Source organism: Panthera uncia, assembly GCF_023721935.1.
Source record: "Panthera uncia isolate 11264 chromosome B3 unlocalized genomic scaffold, Puncia_PCG_1.0 HiC_scaffold_1, whole genome shotgun sequence".
NCBI classification, from domain to species: domain Eukaryota; kingdom Metazoa; phylum Chordata; class Mammalia; order Carnivora; family Felidae; genus Panthera; species Panthera uncia.
In genome coordinates this window covers 9,400,760-9,424,509 of record NW_026057582.1, presented here as the reverse complement: position 1 = coordinate 9,424,509, position 23,750 = coordinate 9,400,760, and the positions used below count along the sequence as shown (strand labels likewise).

Here is a 23,750-nt window from a genome sequence, read left to right as displayed (position 1 = left end):
CTAATTCCACCCTCAGGCCTGGGGATTTCGTGGGAACAGGGACCGGTGAGCCGGCTCTGGAGAGGCTCCCGGATCCCCCAGCTCCAGGGCGGATCCTGCTTTCTCGCTCGGGCTTCCCTAGGCGGCAAGGAGGAAAAGAGTCCTGGTTCTCCCCCGCGGGCGAGGGGGAACAGGAACCCCATCCTGTCCCCTCTCATGGGCAATGCTACCACCCCCAGCAGCCCGGCAAAGCCCCTCTCCACCCCTTCCTAGAGACGAAACGGATTTTAAACCAAGACACCCGTCCTGCAACTGCTTCATATCCAGGGTTTCTTTTCTTTTCTTTTTTTTTCCGCCGGACAGGTCAGAGCTGCCCAATTTTTTCTTTTGAAGCTACAAACTACGTAGATTTCTTTTCTGGGCCTCAGATGGGGGTGGGGGGCGGTGAGTATGAAATACAGAATGTGGCCCGACTACATCGCCATCACTTTATTGTATCGTCACCGTTAACTTAACTATAAATACTACGGTGGGGAGCGAGGCGCTGGCGGCCTTGGACTTCGGGGCTCGAGCCCCTGCGCACCCCCGACCCCAGGCGCCAACCCTCCGGGCTCTGTACACTATTTACAGCTCCTCGTTCCTCTTTCTCGGCCCCCTCCCGCAAGGCAGCGCGTGTGCAAGAAAGTAGCATCGTCTGTCTGTGCAAGTCCTTCGAGTTAGTCAAGAGCCACAGCCGGCCCGCGGCCGTCAGCTGTCCGAGTCCAAATCGCTTTTACCTTCCTCTTCCCTCTTCTCGGGCGACGCCTTTGACGACGTCTTGTTCCACTTCTCGGCGTTTTCCGACTCCTCCGACGAGGACCGCTTCTGCCGCCTCCATTTGGCACGGCGATTTTTAAACCAGACCTGTTGCGCAACGGAGGACAAAACAACAGTTAAGATCAAAGGCGCGCTCCCCCACGGCCGGGGCACCCCCGGGGCCCTCCGTGGCCGCGCGTGACGCCGGCGTGGGCTCGGAACCCGGGGACCCCGCGCGCACGCCAACAAAAGAACAGGAGACTCGCTCCCGCTTCCGCATTTCCATTCAACTTCCTGGGCCTAAAGCGCCCTCCAGCAGCCTCCGGGCCTCCACGGGATGTTTCGCAAGTTCAGGGAGACCCGAGCAGAACCGAGCAAACCCGGCGGGGGCCCGATCTCGCCATGGAGGGCCAGCAGGCGCGCCCACCTCCACTTTCTCCTCGCGGAGGTGCACCTTCCGGGCCAGCTGCTCGCGGGTACCCACGTCTGGGTACTTGGTCTCCTGGAAGAGGTTCTCCAGCGCTTCGAGCTGCTCGTCCGTGAAGATGGTGCGGTGCCGCCGCTTCCGCCGGCAGTGCAGCTGGTTGAGGAGTTGCAGCTCGGTGCGCGACAGGGTGCCCACGTTCATGTAGGGCAGCATCTGGTGCGGCACTGGGGACACTAGCACCGAGCCGGGGCCCTCGTAGCCTGCGACAGAGTAAGACGCACGGTCAGCCGCCTTCCTTGCCACGGGGCGCACACGCCAGCCCGCCTGTCCGCGACCCACTCCGACTGGAAAACCCTCTGCAAGGGGGGTGCTGGGAAGCGGGGGTGCGCGGAAACCGAAGATGCAGGGAAATGGGGGAAGCGTGCTAGAGCGTCCACGCGCACACTCCCAAAGCCAGCTAGGGAATCCCAAAAGCCTAGTCTCCCCATGCAGGCACTAAGTTACAGTTTCCGCTAACTCTCGCCTAAAGTTTGCAGCAAGTGTACAATCCCCCGTGCCCGATCGGCCAAAAAAAAAAAAGTGGAGGGGGAGGGTGGGGAAAGTTTATTTTTGCAAGGAGAAAAGTTTGCGCGAAGTGAAAATAGCAAGCGCCGCCGCCCACCCACGCTCTAGGGACTGAGGACCGAGGCAGGCGGAGGAGGCCGGCGAGAGCGCGACCCTACCTGGGGGCGTCGGGACGCAGGAGCACTGCTGGGCACCCAGCGGCGGCACGGCCCCGCAGCAGGCCGGGCCCACGGGCGCCGCCTGCACGTGCAGCTGCCCGTAGAAGTAGTTGTTGTAGCCGAGGCGGGAGCCGCCGACCGCGGCCGGGAGGCCTGCGCCGCCGGGGGCCACCGGGCGCGGATAGAAGGCGCCATAGTCCGAGGAGGCGCCGCCGCCGGCGCCGTAGAGCGAGTCCCCGTGCAGGGCCGGGAAGACGACGGGAGCCGCGGCGCTGGGCGCCACCGGCAGCACCGAGTCTTTGCAGCGCGGCCGGGCGGCCAGGATGTTGTCGATGCTGAACATGCTGGCGGGCATCCCCGAGCCCCGCGCCGGGACCGGGGGGCGGCAGGGAGGCGCCGGGGAAAAAGCCTCAAAGTGGGGGGGGGGGGGTCCACTCTCCTCCAGCGGCCGACCAAACCGAAAGAGAGCGCGGGCGAGCGCGCAGCCCCGCGCCCCTCCCCGCCCCCTGCGTCCGCTCTCCCTCCTCCCGCCCTCCCCTCTCGGCAGCGTTCGCTGAACCCAACCCGCGGGTAGGACGGAGTTTAGACCAGCTGAACCTCTTGTTGGTTTTATACTGAGTCGACGTCATCCTGGATTTAGTTCCTGGTAATATGCAGATGACAAACAGAACCAGATTTGGCCCTTTCGGTTCCTTTGGGTGGGGGGGCTTTAGGGGAGGGGGAGGGGGGAGAGGTGCCAAGGGGAGGGGGTGGCGGGGGCCAGAAAAGGGATTGTGGATTGCAAATTAATGAAATTAACCTAATCTTTCCCATTCAGCGGCCCCGCCGCGGGCCGGCCGAGCTGGGCGGGCGTCCTAATTACTCCGGTTAATCTCATTAATTCCATTGTGCGGCGCAGTTAACAACTCCTTGCGCCCGACCTCTCCGCCCCCACCCTTTTTTTTTTTCCTCAGATTGGGTCCTATTATTGGGTGCGATTTCCTCTGCGAGAAACTCAAATTCATTGTGGCCAGTTTTACTTTGAGGCTTCTTTTTCTCCCCACGTCGGAATTTGTTTTGTTTTAGAAAATGCGAGGGGCTGCGTCCTCTTTCAAGCAAGATTAAAAATTCCGCTTTTCCTCCGAGCCCCCAAGCACTCACCGCCTAATTTCACCTCAGTTATTTTTTTATCTTGAGGTTTTCTCCCGAGTGGAACTGGTTAACCCCACCCCAACCTTTTTGTTTTTGCAAAGGCCAAAATTTCTAAAGGCAAAAACGACGAAAGAGGTGCGTTGTGGTTCTTAAAATACATGCATATATGTATTTTTTGCAGTCACTTTGGCTCTGAAATCTACCATAAGAACCCGTAGGCCCTTACACAGCGGACACCAAATTCAGCCGCTATTTAAAATTCGCCACCAAGAGCAGCATTCTAGAAGCGATGCTTCCCGCTGCTCCCTGTGTGGGGGCCGGTAGGTTTATGTTTGTTTGCTTTTTTTCTTTTCTTTGGTAAAAATCGCTTTTGGAAATGGGGTGTCTTCTCCCCCATACTGTTTTTGCTTTCAATCCCAAAACGGGGCTTTTGGGATTCCTCACCCCATTCCCCAACAACTGAGTCGAATTCCCCCCCGTGCGTCTCGCCGGTTCCCCGACTGGGACAGGCCACCTAGCTGTCCTTCGCCCAACAGGCCCAGGCTGGACTCCCGGAGCCCCGGCGGCCTGGCCCAAGCCGGACTCTGCTCGCGGCAGGCGGCCGCGGTGATTTGCGGGATCCTCCGCGCGGCACGGCCGGTCCGCCGGAGCTGCCGGAGGCGCATCCAAGCCCACCACCGTGCGCAGGCGGCAGAGCGCCTTTCGAGAAGGTAGGCGACGATACGCGCGGAACGAAAGTCGCCCCGGAGGTCCTGCGGGCCCGGCGTAAGCCCCAGTCTCGCAGAACTGACCTTTCTCGGCCCTTCGCGCAGGCACCCCCAGCCGCTTCAGGAAAAGGGGTAGTGCCGAGCCCAAACGAGACAGCCAAGGGCCGGGTTGGGGGGCAACTCGGGTTTCCCGAAGGAGGGCCGCTTTTAACTCACGCCCATTTTCTCCCTGTAGCTCTCTGGCTAATTAACAAGGGTCCCTGCCGGCGTGTCTGATGTTGCTTCGGTCAGGCCACGTCTGTGGGCTGCCTCCTCCCGGGCGGTAGGGCAAAGGGGAAAGGGCACTTGTCAATTCGTGTTCCCGGGTCAGAGGAGCCAAGGCGCGGGGGTTTGGTCCGGCCCGGGGCGCACAACCCCTGCCGCGCGCAGGCGTGGCGGCGAGAAGCTAGGCGGCGGCGCTTCTCCTAGGCCTCCCTTCGTGGACTCTGCACCCTCGGGCCCACCCGCTCGTGGCCCAGGAGCCTTGCTTCTAATGCTGAGCAGATTAAGAAGTAGTTGTAGGGGGAGACTAAGGCGAGACTGTAGGGGGAGACTAGGGCGAGACCGAGATGGGTCTTAGTTTGGGGAGGCAATCGATTTTTTTTTTTTTTTTTTTTACAATAAAAACTGCTCCCAGGGGATGAGTGTGACCCTCTCCTTCAGAGAGGTCACGTCTAGGGTAAGAAGTGCAGCCCTTTCCCTTTGCTACTAACCAGGGATGGAGGCATTTGCTCTGGGAGACTTAAAAATCACCAGTTTCCGGGCACATATTCTCCGCCAACCTTTCCTGGGTTGAATTCTGCAGGGCGATTGATGAAAGACAACTAGGGGCCGCAACTCCTTCGGCGACTCTGGCTGCGTTTGTGTTCGGCGTTGGGCACCCTGGGCAGTGCGTGCGTGCGTGCGTGCGTGGATTTTTTTAAGACCTTTGCTGAGCGGGGCGGAGGCAGAAGCTCTTCGGGACGGAGTCCTCGTCTGTTTCTGCAGAGGTGTTCGGAACCGCAAGGCGCCGAGACTTCAGCCACAAATTTTAGAGTGCTTTCTAGTTTTTAAATAAGGCAGCCTGCCCCCCCCCCGCCCCCCAAGCATACTGCCTCCTTCCACTTGGTACATTGTTCTCTTTAATAATGAGATTTAGCAACCCCCTAGACTTCGCCTCTTGCTTTTCTGCAATCCTCTCATGGTACCCTCCGAGCCCTGGAAGGAAGAGCACTGTATCTCGAGTCTGAGCGTCAGAGTTCTAGACCCAACGTTGCCACCTTGCAAATCAATCACCTTGCAAATACCTCTCTAGGTCGTGGTATTTTTTAGTGGATGGAACCGACGCCAACAATCATTGGGTCCCTTAAAACTGTGAGAATTCTCGAGGCTAGGTGACTGTCGCCTGGGGTAGCTTGGGGGGCATTTTTCTAGTACTTTTCATTGAGGCCAAGATGCAGCCTATCCCCACCCCCACCCGGGTCAGGGTCTCTATCAGCTGGATCCAAGATCAGGAAAAGGGAGTCAGAAAGCTCTGTCCTCTTTCTTGCAGAAGGGACTTTCCGGGAAGAGGTCACAGGGACCCAGACGGAGCTCTACTCCAGTCATTCAGTCTCCCAGGGAGCTCACCCCCTGCGAGGCGGGGTCTCCCCATCCCCGTTGCCCCTCGATCTGCAGGCTGCACCGTGTCCGCGGGGAGGCAGGAGCCTGGGAAGGCAGTCAGCGGTGCGATGTCCGCGCTGAGCATCCTCTGCGGGGCCCAAACCCACAAGTGTCCGCAAGGCGCCAAACAAACAATCATCGCCTAGCCTCGCCAGGCGCAATTCGAATAACAAATGCAACGCACGCAAATTGCCTGCCTCGTGTTGCTAAGCGATTGTTTGTCCGCCCGCACGCACCGCTCAGCATGGGAGGACCGGGAGCGGCCAGAGGCGGCCAGCAAGCGCTTAGGTGGGACGTGCAGTAAACACGCCGCTGATTTTACTTATTATCACCCAAACACGATTTCACGCGAAGCAATCACCATGCCAGAAGTCTATGAAAATGTGTTTGTTGAGGAGTCCGTCGCCCCGGTAATAACCCTCATTTTTAATATATTAAAGAATAGATCAGCGGATTCCGAATGCGTAAGGTATATGTGCGGGTCGGCATCTCTAAAGGCGCTTTTGCTCCGCAGTCATCGCTAAATTGATTCATAGAGCCTAGACTAAATTGCTTCTCTGATTTAAAACCGAGTGCCCAGATTTGGAGTGTGCGTCTGGGTATCTCTTCCCGCCCCCAAGATATTTTCATTAGGGAGAAAACTGTCGCCCACTGCCCTTCCACACACTCACACACGTGCACCCATGGCTGTAAAAAAAAAAAAAAATGCATATGCGGTCCCAACTTCTTACGGTTTCAGGAACTTTCTTTTCTTAATTCTTTCAGCCTCTCTCCCGGTCACAGAGCACAGCTCATAATCGGATGCCCTTAAGAAGATTTTTCGTGGCATGGGCAAAAAGCCGGCGTGTCCTTTACAAAGGTAGGGAGCCCCCTCGGAGGAGGGCGAATGAGCTGGGTCAGAGGAATTAGGAACAATGCACAGACCCGGCTGCAGCGGGTGCGCGGTGTTGAGACCCCAGACGGTCTCCACAGCGCAAATCGGCTGTATTGTCTGTAGGTGGGCTTTAAAAAAAAAATCCAGTGCCTCAAAAATAGTGCTCAAACCCCGGTCCATGGCCCTGCTGCTCCGAGGACACCTCCGGTAGCCCCAGGGGGTTTTCCGCGTGAGGTTGGGTGGGTGGAGTACAGCTCCAGGTGTAGACGCGGTCCCTGCTAAGGGCAGCGCGCCCATTCAACCGGGATATAGGGACCCTTACTAGGCTGAGTTTTGCCGCAAGTTTTGCAACATTCCAAACAGGCGCACTGAGCCTCGGAGGACGAAATAATCAAGGTGTTAGGAAAATTCAGCATAACTCGGGGTGTGTGTGTGTGGGGGAGGGGGTTGAAAAGGGTGGCGAAAAATGACGTCTTCCCAAAGCATCCGGAAAAAAAATAGCCTTGGGTTTTCAGGGTTGGAGAAATCCTCTTTCAGCGGAGCTATTTACCAAAGTTTGTTTCAAAGGGACTGCACCATTGCTTTTGCAACTCACAGAATGCAAATGCCGATAATTTGTTCTCAGTGGAACTTTCTCTTGAAATGATTAGCAAAGTCAGTCAGTTGAAAATTAGAGCGAGTGCACAGACAGTTCCCGAAGCCCCTCGCTAACCGATATCAGCTTCTAAAGTTTTCATTCATGTAAACCTCATTAATGAAGATCTTTTATTTAAACGTCAAGGGGATTTGAAATTTAGAGTAAATTATGAAGCTTGTATGTCTAGCCAAGTCATGGGTCAAATGCATTTGTGAAAAACTGCTCAAAGAGCATATGGTTTTGAATTTTTCTACAATGACTAGTGTTTAAATAAATTGCTTGTACTGCTTAACTTCATGTGTAATTTTGACAGAAATTGGCCTATAGCCTTTTGATATGTAAACATTTCAGCCTTTTATGCGGTATAAAAAAGACACTCGCTTTTTAGGATCAGCTCAGGCAGTCACCCTGTAATTCAGAAAGCTGGCATCTACCATTACATTCTTGCTAGATTTCAACTTTCCAGTGGCAGCCTCAGGGAGAGAAAAAAAAAAAAAAAAGGAAAGAAAGAAAAAGAAAGAAAGAGGATATTTCAAAAGCGATGTCCATTTGGGATTAAAAGCTGCAAATGAAGGGAGAATGTGCCACTTACTATCTGAAAGAAATGGATAAACCATAGTTATTAAAGAACATTTTCTGTCATCTTTCTTTAAGCCAGCCCATCTGAGAGGACACTTAAGCAGGACTGGGACTGACTGCCTTGTCATTAAATGCTTATCTTAGAGCCGAGTCAATCAGTCCAACACGCAAATAGGTGTTAAAAATCTAGGTATCACTTCAGGATGTTAGCAGCGAGATGGCTCTGTGTCACAGAACCCATTAAGATGCAAAAATCAGTCTGGGAAGAGAATCCTGGGCACGGGATCGCTGGACACAAAATGGCACGTCTGAGTCACGCATGGCGGGGGGGGGGGGTCTTTCTCAGCGGGAGGCTGTGGCTGGAAAAGGCAAAGTCTGCATGGGGCGCAGTTCAGAGACCCCTCTGGGCTGCCAGTGTTTCTGAAACACGTATACATCTGCATAAACCCATTTGTTGCTCATATATCCATCGTCTCCGTAAACAAGCTTGGAATGTGGATTGGAAGGCTGGTTACAGAGCCAGCTGTAGCTTACCAGTTACCCCGGGTGCTAGACAGGGCCACACACTTGCCGTGGCGGCCACCTCCCCTTCAAGCCCTGTGTTCTCCTGGTCCTACCCTATTTATCCTATACGTCAGCTTTGTCCTACGCAGACTTTCCCCGAGAGACCTCGCCCCTCTGTGAAGTTTCTGGAAGCACTGAGGGGAGACAGGAAGCAACAGAGACCAGTTTCTTTGGTCTCTACACAGTTGAGCCACCAAGCAGAGTGAGATCTTCTTTATAGAGAGACTGTCTGGGAGACAAAATGTGATTAGGAAAGAAGACTGGCCGGGAAAGACAGGAGGAGGTGTTTTATTTACATTTCTTACGCATTCCAACACATCATACTGTGGTCAGCAAACCGGAAAGGAAAGGACACATTTCATAACCTAAAGAAGGCACCAGACTTTTGTTTTGTTTTGTTTTTCCTCAGCGTTCTACATTCCTATCTTACCCTTCTGCCCATTTTGAAATGAATAAGGGTAGATTTTTCCTGTTAGCCATAGTTGTAAAGTTCTTGGAAAAACAATTGATTTGCTAATAAAATATTTCCGTAGCTTTCAGCTGCTTAACTTTTAGGAACTTACCTCGAAAATGTGTTTGTGATCAAAGTTAGCTAGGCGAGATACGTATTGGGGGTGAAAAAGGAAGACTTAATACTCAAGAGATAATTTGGGAAGTTGTGGGTTGGGGTTTTTTGTTTTGTTTTGTTTTGTTTTCGAAGGAAAGACTATTAGAAAATAAAACTGAAAATTATGGGAAAAGACAGCCATGCCTGGGTGGCCGTGTTCCGTGTCCAGAAAGGTTGGTTATCAGCGGAGATACGTGTAACGTGTATTCATCTTTTTAGAGAGGACTTGATGAAATGGTCATTGGACAATATGTCAACTTCAGATCTGGATGCGAGATGGATAGCAGGTAACTTTACTAGCTCTTTCTCGACATCAGAACGAGGAAACTAACAAGCATGTTCCCAGATGTGTCTTGTCCTTCAAAGCAGTCGCCAAGGGAGGCTCCTACCTGCTCCAGCATCACTGTCAGTGACGGTTTTGAATAGTTTTCTCAACTCCTAAAAGGTCACTTACTTGGGCCCATTCATTCCTGTCTGCCTTTGAAAGAAGCAGCTGGACTCCCTTGCCCATCGGTTAGGTGCCGAAATCAAGGCTTCCGAAAAGCCTAAGGAGTCGGATGAAGTCATGGGAAGTAGGAGGCGGGAGGGAAGCCGCTTTCAGAGGTCCAGAGGTCACAGGTCCTGTCACCTGCTCAATCCCACCAGCCAGAGGGTCTGATGCTGTCACTCAACTCGAACCTGGCTTTGCCGTGGGAGGAACAGGCTGAACCCTTCCCAGGGTGCCTGGATAATTCAGATCAGTTCTCTGTCCCCGAAAGGAAAAAGGAGAATTCCCAGAAACAACCTCAACTTTCAGTTTGTTTGATTTGTGTTGGGGCTTTTATTCTCTTTTCTTAGCCAGGAGATCGAGAGTTTTGGAATACACTGCCCTCCACACACACACACACACACACACACACACACACACACCCTCCCTCAGCCCCTCCCCGCCTTCATTTTGCACACTTGATCACTTCCGGGCCAATCAATCCCAATACCAGCTCCTTGGTCACCTCCTTTCTGGAGGTTGTGTTTATTTTCTTGTTTGGGGGTATCTGCCTGCCCCCAGGGACAAAAACTGAATGATGCTGGGTCCCGAGGTGGATTTGGTTTCACTTAGCAGTAAAATTCTTTCTGCAGACCAGAAGGTCTTGGATTTAAAATCACAAGAGTCCGTCTCCCCTGTCATTGGGTTGTTTGTAATTTATGTATTATGGGAAAAAGTAGTCTGTTCGTAGTAATGATAGCTTGGGGAATTGAGTATATGAGCCAAACACAGGACAGTTGAACTGAAAAGAACCCCTCTTGTCTACATGATACCTCGCAGGTTTTTTTAACAGGTCCCCAAAGAACATTTCATTCCGCTCTCATAAGGTTTGTAGATATAGTCATTTTCAGCTCTGCCCGGTAGGTCCACGCGATATTTGCAAGTAGAAGGCTGACGTCAACAAACACTTTCATGCCCGGCTAATGACAATGCTTTCTCCGAAACTCTAGGATTCTGGAGTTATTTGAATCTTAAAGTGTCTCCGGTTGACTCGGAGATGGGAACATAAGTTTTTGATAATGCTATCCACATTCTGATTTCAGCCGCGGCCGTTCTTTTTTTTTTTTTTTTTCTTTTTTTTCTTCCCCCCCAAACCCTCAGAAAGTAGCTTTCCAAGCTAAACTAGGTGATCAAGTGAATGCTTAACTTGAAATACGTTTTGAAATAACTCGTTCACCATTCCAGTCCTTCAGTAAAAGAGCTGCGGCAGAGAGGGCTGCTTTCAAAGCTCTCTGCGCGGCAGGGGAATTCTGGCGTTTCTGAGGAAAAGGCAGCTATTGAATATGTGTGGCGAATGCACACCCCTCCATATTTCAGGGAGATTCTTTATTGAATATTTCTCGCTCCAAAAGCTGGAGTCACTGTGAAATCTCGCTCCTCGGGTCTCTGTCGGGGCTGACCTAGTCTCCCGACCTAGGAACAAATTGCCTTTTTATGGGCGTATGTTCTAAACGGGAGCAAACATCTCCATCTTGAGGCATAAGGCCAGAGAAACTGGTATTGAGGGCTGGCCGTGACTACGTCTAATTAGGGCAAACGACTAGTTTGTTTGTTCTAGAAAATGGAGCGAAAAGGGGAGCCCGGGGTGGCTCATAGGCGAGGCGTCCGGCTTCAGCTCGGGTCATGATCTCCCGGTTCACGAGTTTGAGCCCTGCGTCGGGCTCTATAAAACAAGGAAATGCCCTGCTCATCAGCTGGCTGAACAACACCTTTTGTTCCCTGGCCCCAAGTTACCTTTCCTCCCTTCTGTCCGCACTCTAGTTTGTCAGGACTCTGGCCACACGCGGAAGGCCCCTGCCCTGTGCCGCTCAGTCTTGGTGCCTTCGCTGGCTCTCTTCTCCCCCTCCTACGTGGCCTTCCCCTGTTGGCTCCGCGAGGCCACACTGGCTTCCCTGTCTGGTTGTGCGGACGTGGCCTCTGCCACCCTGAAGACCCCGGAGGTGACCGTCGGGCCTTCCTGTGCTGCAGAACGAGTCCTCTTGGGCTTGGAAATATCTGAGCTGGGACCGTATGGGCGGAACCGGCACTTGGCCCCGTGAGTGTGCTAAATCACTTGTTTGAGGAGAGAATACATTTTCGCCCTTCCCCTCCCCACCTCCTCGCTTCTACTTCCTCCCCAAATTCCGGGCGAAAGATCGTTAGCAGGGGAGTGTTAATTAGCCACGGTGGGTGCTCTCCTGAAGTCGATAAAAGAGCGGGTAAGGGAGAAGGGCTGTCCATCTGTTAACCCCAGGCAGTTAGTTCTCCCAGACACCGCCTGGGGTCATCATGCGGCTGGCGTGTGCATAGGAGTGCGCTGGTGTGCAGGTAGCCTTGGGCTTTCCAGCCACACCTGTGTGCCAAGGCAGGCCAACGACGGTCACCTTTGAACCTGAGGTCTGACACATCTGGGTGGGGCGTGCCACTGTCATCGGGGTGGGTCCTAGATGAAGAAAGCAGGAAGACTCTCCAGGACTTCCCGGGTTGTGTCTCCCCTGGAGCCTTCCTTTTCCCACCTCCGAAGTGGGGGAGCGATCAGGAAACCAGCTGCAAATCCCCTCTTAGCTCAGACGTCGGCGTCGGCCGCTGGTCACCATTAGCTTGCGTTCTGACTGTGTTCGGGGCAGATGCGTCCGTACTTCCCAGCCGTGCAGCCAAAGGGGTCAGGATCCAGTTCAGGGCCGCGTGGCGACGTGGGAGCAGAGCTGTCCGGACAAAGCTGGCCCTCCGGGATGGGTAGACGGGTCTCGGGTAGTTGAAGAAACTGCTTTTGAGACCCTAAGCGGGGACAGGTATTGGGGGTGGGCCCTCGCCACCTTTGGGGGTCCTGTTTTCAGTCTGCGGTTACCACTCCCTGCCCCTCCACGGTGACAAAGCGAGTCAGGGAGAGACTCTCTAGCAAAAGAGCAAATGTTGAACACTGGCAGCACGCTCAACGGTCCCTGTGTGATTCCATTCCAGAGCTCCTGATTCCAGAGTCCCTTCCCCCGCTGCCCCAACCCCCGTGGGTGGTGTGGTGGCTGAAAGTCCCATCTTCGTTGTCAGGCTGCCTTCCAGCTCTGATGCCCACGAGCCGCGTGAGCCAGAGCGAGCCCTGTGACCTCTCGGAGTCTCAGTCTTGGAGTCTGTAAGATGGGGGTGGGTACGAATGATCCCGTTCTCAGGGCGAGCGAGCCGGCGTCTGTGCCCATGGAGCAGCTGCAGTCATTTGTCATTTTTAGGGTGGAGAGTCCTTGCCACCTTAAGGGTCGTTTACCATTAGGGCCCCCAGCTCTTGCACACAAATAGATCAAGGGACACGAGAGCCTAAGTATCTGCAGTGGTGTAGATAGAGGCCTGGGCTTGGTTCCCTGCACAACAAAAGCCTCAAATCCTTTCCTGGGGAAATTCCCAAGGAAAATGGTGTGTCGCTTACGAATTGCAATTCTCCCGGGGCGCCTGGGTGGCTCCGTCGGTTGAGCGTCAGACTGCGGCTCAGGTCATGATCTCGTAGTTCGTGGGTTCGAGCCCCGCGTCGGGCTCTGTGCTGACAGCTCAGAGCCTGGAGCCTGCTTTGGATTCTGTGTGTCTCTCTCTGCCCCTCCCCTGCTCATGCTCCGTCTCTGTGTGTCCCAAAAATAAATACAAACATTAAACATTTTTTTTTTTTTTTAGAAAGAATTGCAATTCACTACCTCCCTTGATTCTCAGATTAAAGCAACAGGGAGCCACGAGGGGTCAGAGGAGTCTAAGGACTTCGCCCCAGGTCTCAGAGCGGGGAGGTCGGGGTGCCATCATTCCTCGCTGGGCCCCCTGGTAGCCTGGGGCTCCTTCCACCAGACCCGTCCTGGTGCAGCCTAGCACCTGCTTCTTCAAACAACCAGCTTGACTCCAACTCCACTGTGGGAAAAATCAAGGGGGCTTCCAGCTGTGAGGAGTCTGAGAAGCTGAAGGACCGCTCGCTGGGAGGGTGGGGTCCTTCGCTGGGAGGGTGGGGTCCTCCGGAAAAGCTGTGCACACACCTCCCGAGGTATCTTTGCCTCCCAAGGAAGCCAGTGCGGAAGGGGCAGTTTTTCGGTCAGAGTTCACTTGTGACCCCAGGCTCTTCCCCTCCCCTCCTCCTCCCTGCCACCCTGCCCCAAACCTCTTTGGGCGTGGCCTATATTATTCATAGGTTAACCTACTGAAGGTTAAGATTTAAGACCCCCTGAGTAAATCCACCCGAGCAAGCCCCTCCACTCATACTATACACAAGGTCTGCGGAAAGATATTCACGAGGGATAATGAAATTCATTTGGAACAACCTCAATGTTTACCGGTAGGGTACTCATTAGATAAAGCAGCACGCACCCATAATAAATAACCGCACAACCATTGAGAAGAAGGCCATCTCGTATGTACTAATATGGAAAGATCTCTAAGATGTCTTGTTGAATGGCAAAGTTAAGTCATCTGAAATATTATGACTCTGTGTGTGTGTGTGTGTGTGTGTGTGTGTGTGTGCGCGCGCACATACACAACAGCAACATTGACTATGGGTTCGTAGGAGTTAACGTTTGGAAAGCAGTGAGAACAATGCATGGAACACAGTAAGTGCTGTATGGTGTTTGAGAAATGAATATATAAACGCACAAAAGAGAAAGATCTAGAAGGTCCACCAGTGAATTAACAGGACCAGTCACCTCTTGTAGGAGAGGCTAGGATTGGAGTAGATACTTAAAGAGGACTTGAGCCTTCCTGCTAATGTTTTACTTTTGAACAAAGACACAGCATTCGTGTTTTACTTGTGACGTTAAAATTCAACGTGCATCGAAACCCGGTATCTCCAAAATCTGAAACTCCTTTCCCCCTCTGCATGGGCAGTGTTCCAGGGAAAGGGGACCAAGGTCAAACAAATAATGAGATAAGCGACTACAACCCACCCCCATCCCCATTTCCTCAACTAACACCTCATCACAGGCAAACAACATCCTTGGAAAGGAGTCCCCCTCGCTAATGTCTCACTCCCCTGGGTTCCTGGACAATGGCTGGGGGTGTGAAGAGGACGGGACTCCTACGTGGACACATTATAGGTTTAAAGTCTTAAGATTGGATTCTAGTCCCCAAACTTACCGATCAGATGCGTAAGTCACTTCTCATTCTGCGACAAGGATCCCAACTTTGCCTTAAGTTCCCCTTAATTCTGGAGAGACCAGTGAGCCTTTAAAATTATAATCATCTTGGTCCCTTGGCACCTAACAGTGCCTGGCGCGAGGTAGGTGCTCAGTGGATGTTTGTGAAACTGAGCTGAAAATAGTTTGTAAGGAATTTCTGTGTGCTGGGCACTGGGCTACATGCTGGGGCAAAAAAGACGAACTTGCAAAAGTCCCTGACCTCATGGTAAGTCCCTTACGCTCAAAGAGATTTCCAGCAGTAAAAAGCCCTGGCTAAGGAGAAATAAAGCAGGTGATCTTAGCTCTTGGTGCAGTGAACAGGGCGGGACATTATTGTCACAGCTCAGTGTGTTGCAGCAGACAGAACACAAATGTCTGAGTTACACGGCGTCGCGTGAACTCGTAACTCAAATGTAGGTGCCCAGTTTGATTTTGATGTCTGTACAGCCACAGATCCTGCTCAGGCTTTTTCTGATGAGCCTGCTTGATCTTGTGCTGACAACCAGGGCATGTAACTTTGATGTCATGAAATTTTGGACCATCCACCGTGCTCAGACCTGAGCCCAAATCCTGGTTTCACCAACTCATGGCCAGGTCACTAGGGTGCCAGGGCGGGTTCCTGGGGTTTCAGAGCCTCAAGAATCATCCGTGTGAGATTGTGAGGACCGCGCTCAGGTTGTTGGATGGATGATAAGTACTAGGTGCCTAGAAGGGGTCCAGCCAATGGGAGCATTCTGGCCTGGACAGGAAAGAAGGCAAGACACCTGTGCCCTCACAGAGCCTGCTCACCAAATGGTAGCCTGGGGAGGCTTTCTGGATGTTCGGATTTAGCATTTTCCAAGACCCCGAACACCTTTAAGACTCAAGGCGTTGTACGGCTACTCAAAGTGACTCCGAAAATTAACCTCGGCCCTCTTCAAGGGCTGAGATAAAGACAATCTTGATAGTATTTCCTTATCTTTAATATATTTTAAAGGCCTTTGTACTTGCGTTATTATCCTCATTTGCGCGTGAGGAAATGGGATCCTGGAAGATGAAGCGATCGATCATGCAGATTGTAAGAAAGGAGCAGAAGTCTTCGACCAACCCAAATCTCCCCCCAAAGCCGGTATTCTTTGCGCCTCAGCACCTGGCGAGGCAAAGAGGTGATGCAGAGAAAGGAAATTTTCAGCAAGGGCTTTCTGGGTTAGCTTCCTTCGGGGGGTTTGAATCTCCCCGATCTCAGTGTTTGCATCTATAAAACGCGGCCACTTGTCATCCTGTCCGCCTAGGTGGTTGTGAGGAATAAAGGAGCTGGTTAGGAATAGCTTTCACAGGCATGGTGGCCCAGACGGTGATGCTCTGTGGAAACACAGGGACCTAACTCACAGAAGTTGGACTCTTGTCAGAGGAAAACAACTTAATGTTGCTTGCGCTTTCCTTCGTGGGCACGTGGGAAAATGATACATAATAGAAATTACTCTATGGCTACATTAGCCTGAGGATCTCATCACATAGGGGCGCCTGGGTGGCTCAGTCGGTTAAGCATCAGACTTTGGCTCAGGTCGTGATCCCACGGTTCGTGAGTTTGAGCCCCGCATGGGGGGTCCTCTGTCCCTCTCTCTCTCTCTCTGCCCCTCCCATGCTCACGCTCTCTCTCGCTCTCTCTCAAAAATAAGTAAACCTTAAAAAAGTTTTAATGAAAAAATCTCATCACGTAAGAATGAAGGTGCTAAGTGGGTATGTCTGTACAGATGTGCACTTGACATTGGCATGGTGCTTAGCAGGTGTTAAGGTAGGGTTAATTAAGAGATATGGTGGGCGGGTGAAACCAGGATTTGAACCAGGCACCTGGTGGATAGCTGCCTGGCTGCCTTCTTCTCGACCATTCTGCTTCCCATTCTGCTGACGCCAGGGGAGTGGTTAGCACTTTGCCGACTGCCCCAGGGGCCGCTGTGTCTGGGGACCCCTGCCCCACCCTTCCTCCTTTGCAGCACTGGGGACAGCGTGGAGTGCTTGGAAGAGTTGGAGCTGATGGCAGGTGTGGGATGTGGCCAGATGGCTTTAGCTCTCTTCCTCTCCCGAAGAGGGCTGTGGCAGGGCTGGGGTGCCCACCTGCGCCTGGAGGGCTGATGGCGCAGACAGACTGACAACCAGGCCAGCTGCACAGAGCTGGGAAGCAGGCCCAGCCGGGCCGCCTCCAGCAATGAAAGAATGTTCTAGAAACCAGGGCAAAGTTGCTAGTGCCTTGGAATGTGGGCAGCCCTCTGCCAAGTAGCAGGTCCCACATTCCCGGTAAGGTTGCTAACTGCTGGCCATGGGGCTGGGGACATCATGGGACACGGGATCTGGAGCAGGCTCCAGGCTCTGAGCTGTCAGCGCGGAGCCTGACGCGGGGCTCGAACCCACGAACCACAAGATCATGACCTGAGCTGAAGTCAGAGGCTTAACCGACTGAGTCCCCCAGGCGCCCCTGGGTTTAATTTAATTTTATGTGTTTCAGCATACTGAAATTCATTTTCCTATTGGTGCTCACATTTTCCTGTCTCTGGCGAATGGGAACCTTCCCAAATTTGCTTCTGAGTCCTAAGCTGACACAGCTCAGTCGTCTTTCGTGGCGGCCCTGCTTTCTTGTTTGACAGGATGTTCCAGAATGATCGCGTTCATTTCCTGCCCAAGACCTGGAATCAACCATTCCTGGTTTCTTTAAGTGAGAAACAGTATTTAGAGACCATAGTCTGATGCTGGGGATGCTCATTTATACTGTTTAGATATTGTTCCGGGTCTTTTCAGTAGATCTAGGGTTAACAGAGTGAAGAAAAAAATCCAGATCTTTTTTAAAGGATAAAATATACCATGAGTTTGTTCTGATGCTTCTAATCCTAACTCAGGTTATACTTAACCTTTTTAAACTCAGATCTCCATCTTTTTTCCTACACCAAAATCCTGGCTCCCAATGGCTCGTGGGAGAGATAAAACAGGCTGAGAAGTTGAATGCTAACAAAAATAGCTGAGGGGTGCCTAGGTGCCTCAGCAGGTTAAGCATCCGACTTTGGCTCAGGTCACGATCTCACGGTCCGTGAGTTCGAGCCCCGTGTCGGGCTCTGTGCTGACAGCTCGGAGCCTGGAGCCTGCTTCGGATTCTGTGTCTCCCTCTCTCTCTGCCCCTCCCCTGTTCATTCTCTGTCTCTCTCTGTCTCAAAAATAAATAAAAGCCTTAAAAATAGCTGACATTTATTGAATGATGATTATATGCCAGGCCCTAGCCAATACTCACAACCAGCCAAGAACCATGTTATTATTATACAAGGGAAGTCTGAGGCTCAGGGAGGCTGGAGAAGCTGCCCAAGGTCACGCAACTAGTTCAGGGCAAAGTCAGGAATGAGACTCAGGCAGGGTGGCTCCGGGGTGAGACCCTCCACACTCCCCTCCTTAACCACCTCCCTTTGCTTAGAACAGTGGCCCATGGAAGGCAACCAGGGCCCCGGAGAGAAGCAATTATAGAGCAAAGAAATTGAGTGATCACCTCCACAGAGGGCTGGGGAGACCGGGAAGGCTTCTGTAATGTTCTGGGTTCAGGGGGACACAGTCAAGGCCATGACAGTGACAGGCAAGGCCTGTCGTGCCTGGTGCACCATAGATCATGTTAAATCTCAGAAAGATAAGCCAACTTCCTCCTTCACTGACACGGCACCAGGGCATTTTGGGTAACTGGCTTGTGTTAGTTCTGCCCCGTATTAGCTTGGCCTAGTTCTGCCCCATATGAGCTTGACCTTGAGGGTGAAAGGGAGTGAAAATGCCACCATACCCAGCAGAGTGAGGGTCAGGGAAGGGGTTCCCGTGGTGGAGTCCCGTAGTCAGCAAAGACTGGATGAGGCCACGGCGGCCAGCCACGATGGCCCCAGTGGAGCTCAAGGCACCCCTTCTGCAGCCGTTCTGACTCCCCTCTACTGACAAATGAGGAAACCGAGACTGAAGACAAAGAGACTGTCCTGAGCTTAAGCAGCTGTGATGTGGTACAACCTGGCCATGACCCCAAGGCTCTGACTCAAGCCCGGGCTCTTCCCTCAACATTTTGCAGCCCGTGAACGTGGGGTCATGTTGCCGACGGTGGGTGTCGCTGTAACAAAGTGCCACCCATGGAATGACCTAAACAACAGAAACATATTGTCCCACAGTTTGGAGGCTGGAAATCCGAGATCGAGGTGTTGGCAGAACAGATGCTGAGAAGGAATCTGTTCCGGGCCTCCTCCCTCCAGGCTTCTGGAAGCCTCGGTGTTCCTTGGATTGTCGGTGACCTTCTCCCTTCGCAGCATCTTCCCTCTGTGTGTATGTCTGGGTCCAGATTTTTCCCTTTTAGAAGGACGAAGGTCATACTGGATTAAGGCCCACCCTGACGACCTCATTTTAACTTGATTTCCCCTGTAAAGACCTTATCTCAAAATCAGGTCATGTTCTGAGGTATTGGGTTAGGATTTCAACAGATGAATTTGGGAGGGACCCATCAATCCATGACACTGGGGATGGGGGGGACGCTTTCCCTACTCGGTACCTATGTGCTGGGCAAACCTTAGGCTCCAGCAGGCGGCTCCAGGCTGCTGGGTTTCCTCTGAAGCTTTCACTTAACGGTTTCCTGTCCCTCCTTTCGTGTGTGTGTGTGTGTGTGTGTGTGTGTGTGTGTCCTCAGTGCTCTGTCTGCTTTGTGTCCCCCATCTGATCATGAGCTGCTCTGGTGGCAGAGACCACATCTTGGTTAATCTTGCCCCTTCCTCCCAAACCGTGCTTTGCGGATTAAAAATTCTCCATACAATGGAGTAACATTTTCCAGGCCTTTATGTTAAGGAAACGCACGCAACCGCTCACCTGTGTTCCCCCCACTCCCTCCCCTCCCTCTTTTACAGCTTTAAAAATAATTTGCAGCTATCCAAATAAAACTCAGTTCAGGGCACAAATCACGGATGGATGCTAAAACTTCTGGGTGAAATTGTTAGGAAATGTGATACTTATACACTATCAGAGTCTTGTGCTACAGATTACTTATCAATTACAAAAGGAGACCAGAGATTTCTTAATAATTCAAAGGGAGATGGGGTGCCTGGTTGGCTCAGTCCGTTAAGCGTCCACCTCTTAATTTCAGGTCATGAAATCTCAGGTCGTGATCTCAGGTCTCAGGTTATTATCTCATGGTTCGTGGGATCAGGCCCTGTGCGAGGCTCCTGCTCTCTGGGCTGGTCCTGGGCTCCTCTCTCTCTGCTCCTCCCCCTGCCCATGCTCTCTCTCTTTCAAAATAAACATTTAAAAAAATCTCTTTAAAATAAAAGGGAGAAAATCTAGGACTGCCTCAGTCAGTGATCACAGTTACCCTCAGCAGGATGGGACGACGGACGAACACCACCAGCCCCTGTGGGATATAGTGGGAAGGATACGGAGTCATTTATGCTGCATATGTGTAAAACATTTTCAACTTGATTCTGATAATGAAGAATCATGCAGACATATCCAGATAGGGGAGGACTCTACATAACAGCTATCCCGTAATCTTCAAAAATGCCAATACCACTCGAGATAAAGGAAGGTTAAGGAATTGTTCCAGACTGAGGAGACCGAGGACACATGACAAGTAAATGCAGCATGAAATACTGGTTTGCATCCTGGGTTCAGGGAAAGTTGCTCGGAAAGACGTTATTGGGGGAATTTGAATATGGAATGCATATCAGATATTATAAAAATGTTAACTTTCCTGGATTTCATAATGGTAACTATTACATAAGAGAACAGGCTTCTTCTTTTTTTTTTTTTTAAGTATATTTATTTATTTTGAGAGAGAGAGAGAGAGAGACAGAGACAGAGACAGAGAATCCCAAGCAGGCTCTTTGCTCAGTGTAGAGCCCTATTCCAAGAATTGTGAGATCATGACTGGAGCTGAAATCAAGAGTCAGACGCTCAACCCACTGAGTCACCCAGGTTCCCCTAGTTCTTAAAAAATATATACTGAGTGCTCACTTCAGCAGCATAGAGACTAAAATTGGAACGATACAGAGAAGGTTAGCATGGGCCCTGCACAAGGCTGACATGCAAATTCATGAAACGTTCCAGATTTTTAGAATTTCTGTACAGGCATACCTTAGAGATATTACGAGTTTTGTTTCAGATGACCACAATAAAGTGAATATTGCAATAAAGTGAGTCAAATGAAAAAGAAAAGAAATATGTACTGAAACATTCAAAAATGAAAGGTCCCGGGGCGCCTGGGTAGCTCAGTAAGTTAAGTGTCCGACTTCGGCTCAGGTCATGATCTCGCGGTTCGTGAGTTCGAGCCCTGCATCGGGCTCTCTGCTGTTGGCACAGAGCCTGCTTCAGATCCTCTGTCTCCCTCTCTCTCCGCCCCTCCCCTGCTCATGTTCACGTGCACGCATGCGTTCTCTCTCTCTGTCTCAAAAACAAACAAACAAAAAAGTAATAAGTCCCAATATCTGCAACTTACGCACAAGTGATTAATCAAAATAATAACAATAGGTGGGAAAATTTTGCAAACCAATGTTCTGCTCTGTACTGTTACCTACTGTATCTCACTGAGTCTGTCATACATGTGTACATACATATCCGCGTGCACAAAACCAGGGACACACTGCCGCACGCTGATTTGGAGGGCTTTCTGTGGATAATTTTGCCTAGAGCGATTTTAGCTCCACGTTCCGACTTCAGGACCAACTTCCCAGGTCGGAGACATCTCCAAGGTAAATATTGTCCACAATATTCAGCTAAAAGCAAGGCAGCAGCCCTGGGGTTTGGGATACCCTGAGACTAAATCATTCCAGTGGGTGGAAGAGAGACGAACCGAGGGGGACGAAGAACGGAGCCTTGGGCCAACAGTCCTGGGTGCGCATTATTCAGGATGTTGAAGATGAAGGCGTTTGCATTTGAATTGGTAGAACGAGGCGGCTGAGCGCTTTCACCCGCGTTGTCCAACAAAAACGTAACGTGAGCTACAGTGCGATTTCCACTTGTCTAGTAGCTGCATTAAAAAGGTAAAAAGAAACAGGTGCGATTAATTTTGATAACATATTTTATTTAACCCGATATATCCAAAATGCCTTCATGTCAGCCTATCTTTAATGTAAAAAGCATCAATGAGATAGTTTTCATTCTCTTTTTCACACTACAGCTTAGAAGTCTGGAATGTGTTTTATCGTCACCGCACATCTAGATTTGGACCAGCCGCATTTGGACGAGTCCTCAGGAGCCACCTGTGGCTGATGGCCACCCCGTGGAACAGCACAGGGATTAGACCCTGAAACAAAGACAGGGGTGGGTTGAAATCCCAACGCTTCCGCTTATTAGATTCATGACTGTCAGGCAGATCATTTAATCACCTTCAGTCTTCATGTTTCCTAGACGGTAAGATGGGATTTGACCAGGGAATCTATCTCTTGGGTCGTTGTAATGGTCTGTGTGAAGTGCCCTATGGAGGGTCATTCACTCATTCACTCGTGGCGCTAATTCAGTCATTCTATCTATACAGCAAGGAGGTGTGGCTGTGTGCCAGGTGGGACACTTGGCAGGGAGTGACCACCCCATACAAGGGTTCTATTTATACTGAACAACCCCCCCCCCCACCACCACCACCCTGCCCCGAGCAAGTATAGATTAGGACCAACGCTGGCAACTCCTGTGCTTATGATAAATGCATAAAGAAGATGCTGGAAAGAAGAGATTGCCTGTCTGTTGTGATGACTCCGAGCTCAAAGACAGACCTATTCTGAGGGCCCAGATCAACCCAAGGACTTAATTATTCAATGGTGTTCACCTTACACGTGTTAGTGCACTGAGCGGCCTGGAATTGTAGCGGTTACAGAAGACGGCAGGACCAGGGTAGAGAAGCTGGAATCTGAGCCAGCCAAGGAGCTCGTGTTTGTGGGAGGCAGGAAGGGGCCAGCGGAAGACCAATAAGACGGTCCCAGAGAAATGGGACGAGGCCCGTGGTGAGGCCATGCTATGGACCAAGCGACCAGGAAGGTGCTAGAACTAAAGGGGGAGATGCTGTTGCCAAGAGGACAGACCACGCCTGTGAAGGTCAGATATCAAGAGAAGGGCCTGGGAAGTTTGGGGGCCTGGGCTGCAAGGGTAGGGTCGAGAGGGTGGGGAGGGGTTGGAGCTGGAAGGTGAGTACACTGTGAATAGAGGGTAGAGGTGGTGACAGGGTCTGGGGTTTTTATCAAATGGCTTCAGAAAGGAGTTAACGGGTCTGCTCTGTAGGAGCAGGAAGGAGGCCCTTTGGTGGAGGAGGCGCCACTCTCAGGGGAAGATAACCACTGAAGATCAGAGAGGAGGGTCAAGACCAGGAACCTGCCCGGGATCTCTGCTGGGGGTGAAAGATGCCTTCTCCCTGGAAACCAGCCCTGTGGGATGGACCCGTGGAGAATGGCCTTGGCCCCCAGCCTGAGTTAGGAGATAACACAGAACGAAGTGCTTGACAGGGGAGTCAGGGAGGAAGTCTGCGTGGTGTGGGTTCGCAGGAGAGGATTAGCAGACTTCCGCCAACAAATCTAGATCATCCCGTTCTTGTCTCTGGGCCTTTGCACCTGCTGTTATCCCATCTGTTGCCTGGAAGCTAAGTTCGCTCTCCGTGTTTGCACAGCTGCCTCTTTCTTAGCAAGCAGGTCTTATTCAGACACCATGTGTGAAGGTCTTTCCTGGCCACCCTTTCGAGCAATGCTGTCCCCTCACCTCTTCCTTCCGCATAGCTTTTAGATAGCACACCTCCCCCATCTGACATCAGATCATTTGTTTGTAATTGTCTATTTCCTCCCCTAGAGTGTTATATGCTCCTTAAGGGTAGGGCTTGGTCATATTCCCTGTTCTGTCTCCACCATTTGGGGCACTACTTGCCATCTAGGAGATGTCCAAAAGATAGCTGTTGTCAGAATAAATACGTGGATGGACAGATAGATGGCTGGGCAGACAAGATGGATGGACGGATGGATGGGTGGACAGACAAGATGGACGGATAGATGGATGGGCAGACAAGATGGATGGATAGATGGATGGGCAGACAAGATGGATGGACGGATGGATGGATGGACAGACAAGATGGACAGACGGATGGACGGATGGATGGACAGATGGATGGATGGATGGATGGATGGACAGATAAGACGGACGGATGGATGGACAGATGGATGAATGGATGGATGGATGGACAGACAAGATGGACGGATGGATGGATGGATGGATGGATGGATAGGTGGATGGACAGACAAGATGGACAGATGGATGGACGGATGGATGGACAGATGGATGGATGGATGGATGGATGGACAGATAAAATGGACGGATGGATGGACAGATGGATGAATGGATGGATGGATGGATGGATGGATAGGTGGATGGACAGACAAGATGGACGGATGGACAGACGGACGGATGGATGCA

At 51.6% G+C, this 23,750-nt stretch overlaps 1 protein-coding gene and 1 non-coding gene across 2 annotated transcripts; one reads left to right on the top strand and one right to left on the bottom strand.

The window, feature by feature from the left end:
- Window positions 1-352: 352 nt before the first annotated feature.
- On the bottom strand, window positions 353-2,337 carry GSC (goosecoid homeobox). Its single transcript, XM_049611927.1, has 3 exons — window positions 1,924-2,337; window positions 1,202-1,461; window positions 353-882 (listed from the first exon to the last, which is right to left on the bottom strand). The coding sequence occupies exons 1-3, from the start codon at window positions 2,276-2,278 to the stop codon at window positions 727-729; spliced, it is 771 nt and encodes a 256-aa protein (XP_049467884.1). The 5' UTR covers window positions 2,279-2,337; the 3' UTR covers window positions 353-726.
- Window positions 2,338-20,313: 17,976 nt separating this feature from the next.
- Window positions 20,314-20,420, top strand: LOC125910456 (U6 spliceosomal RNA). The gene has a single exon (XR_007453966.1). It is a non-coding gene; the product is annotated as a U6 spliceosomal RNA (small nuclear RNA).
- The last annotated feature ends 3,330 nt before the right edge of the window (window positions 20,421-23,750 follow it).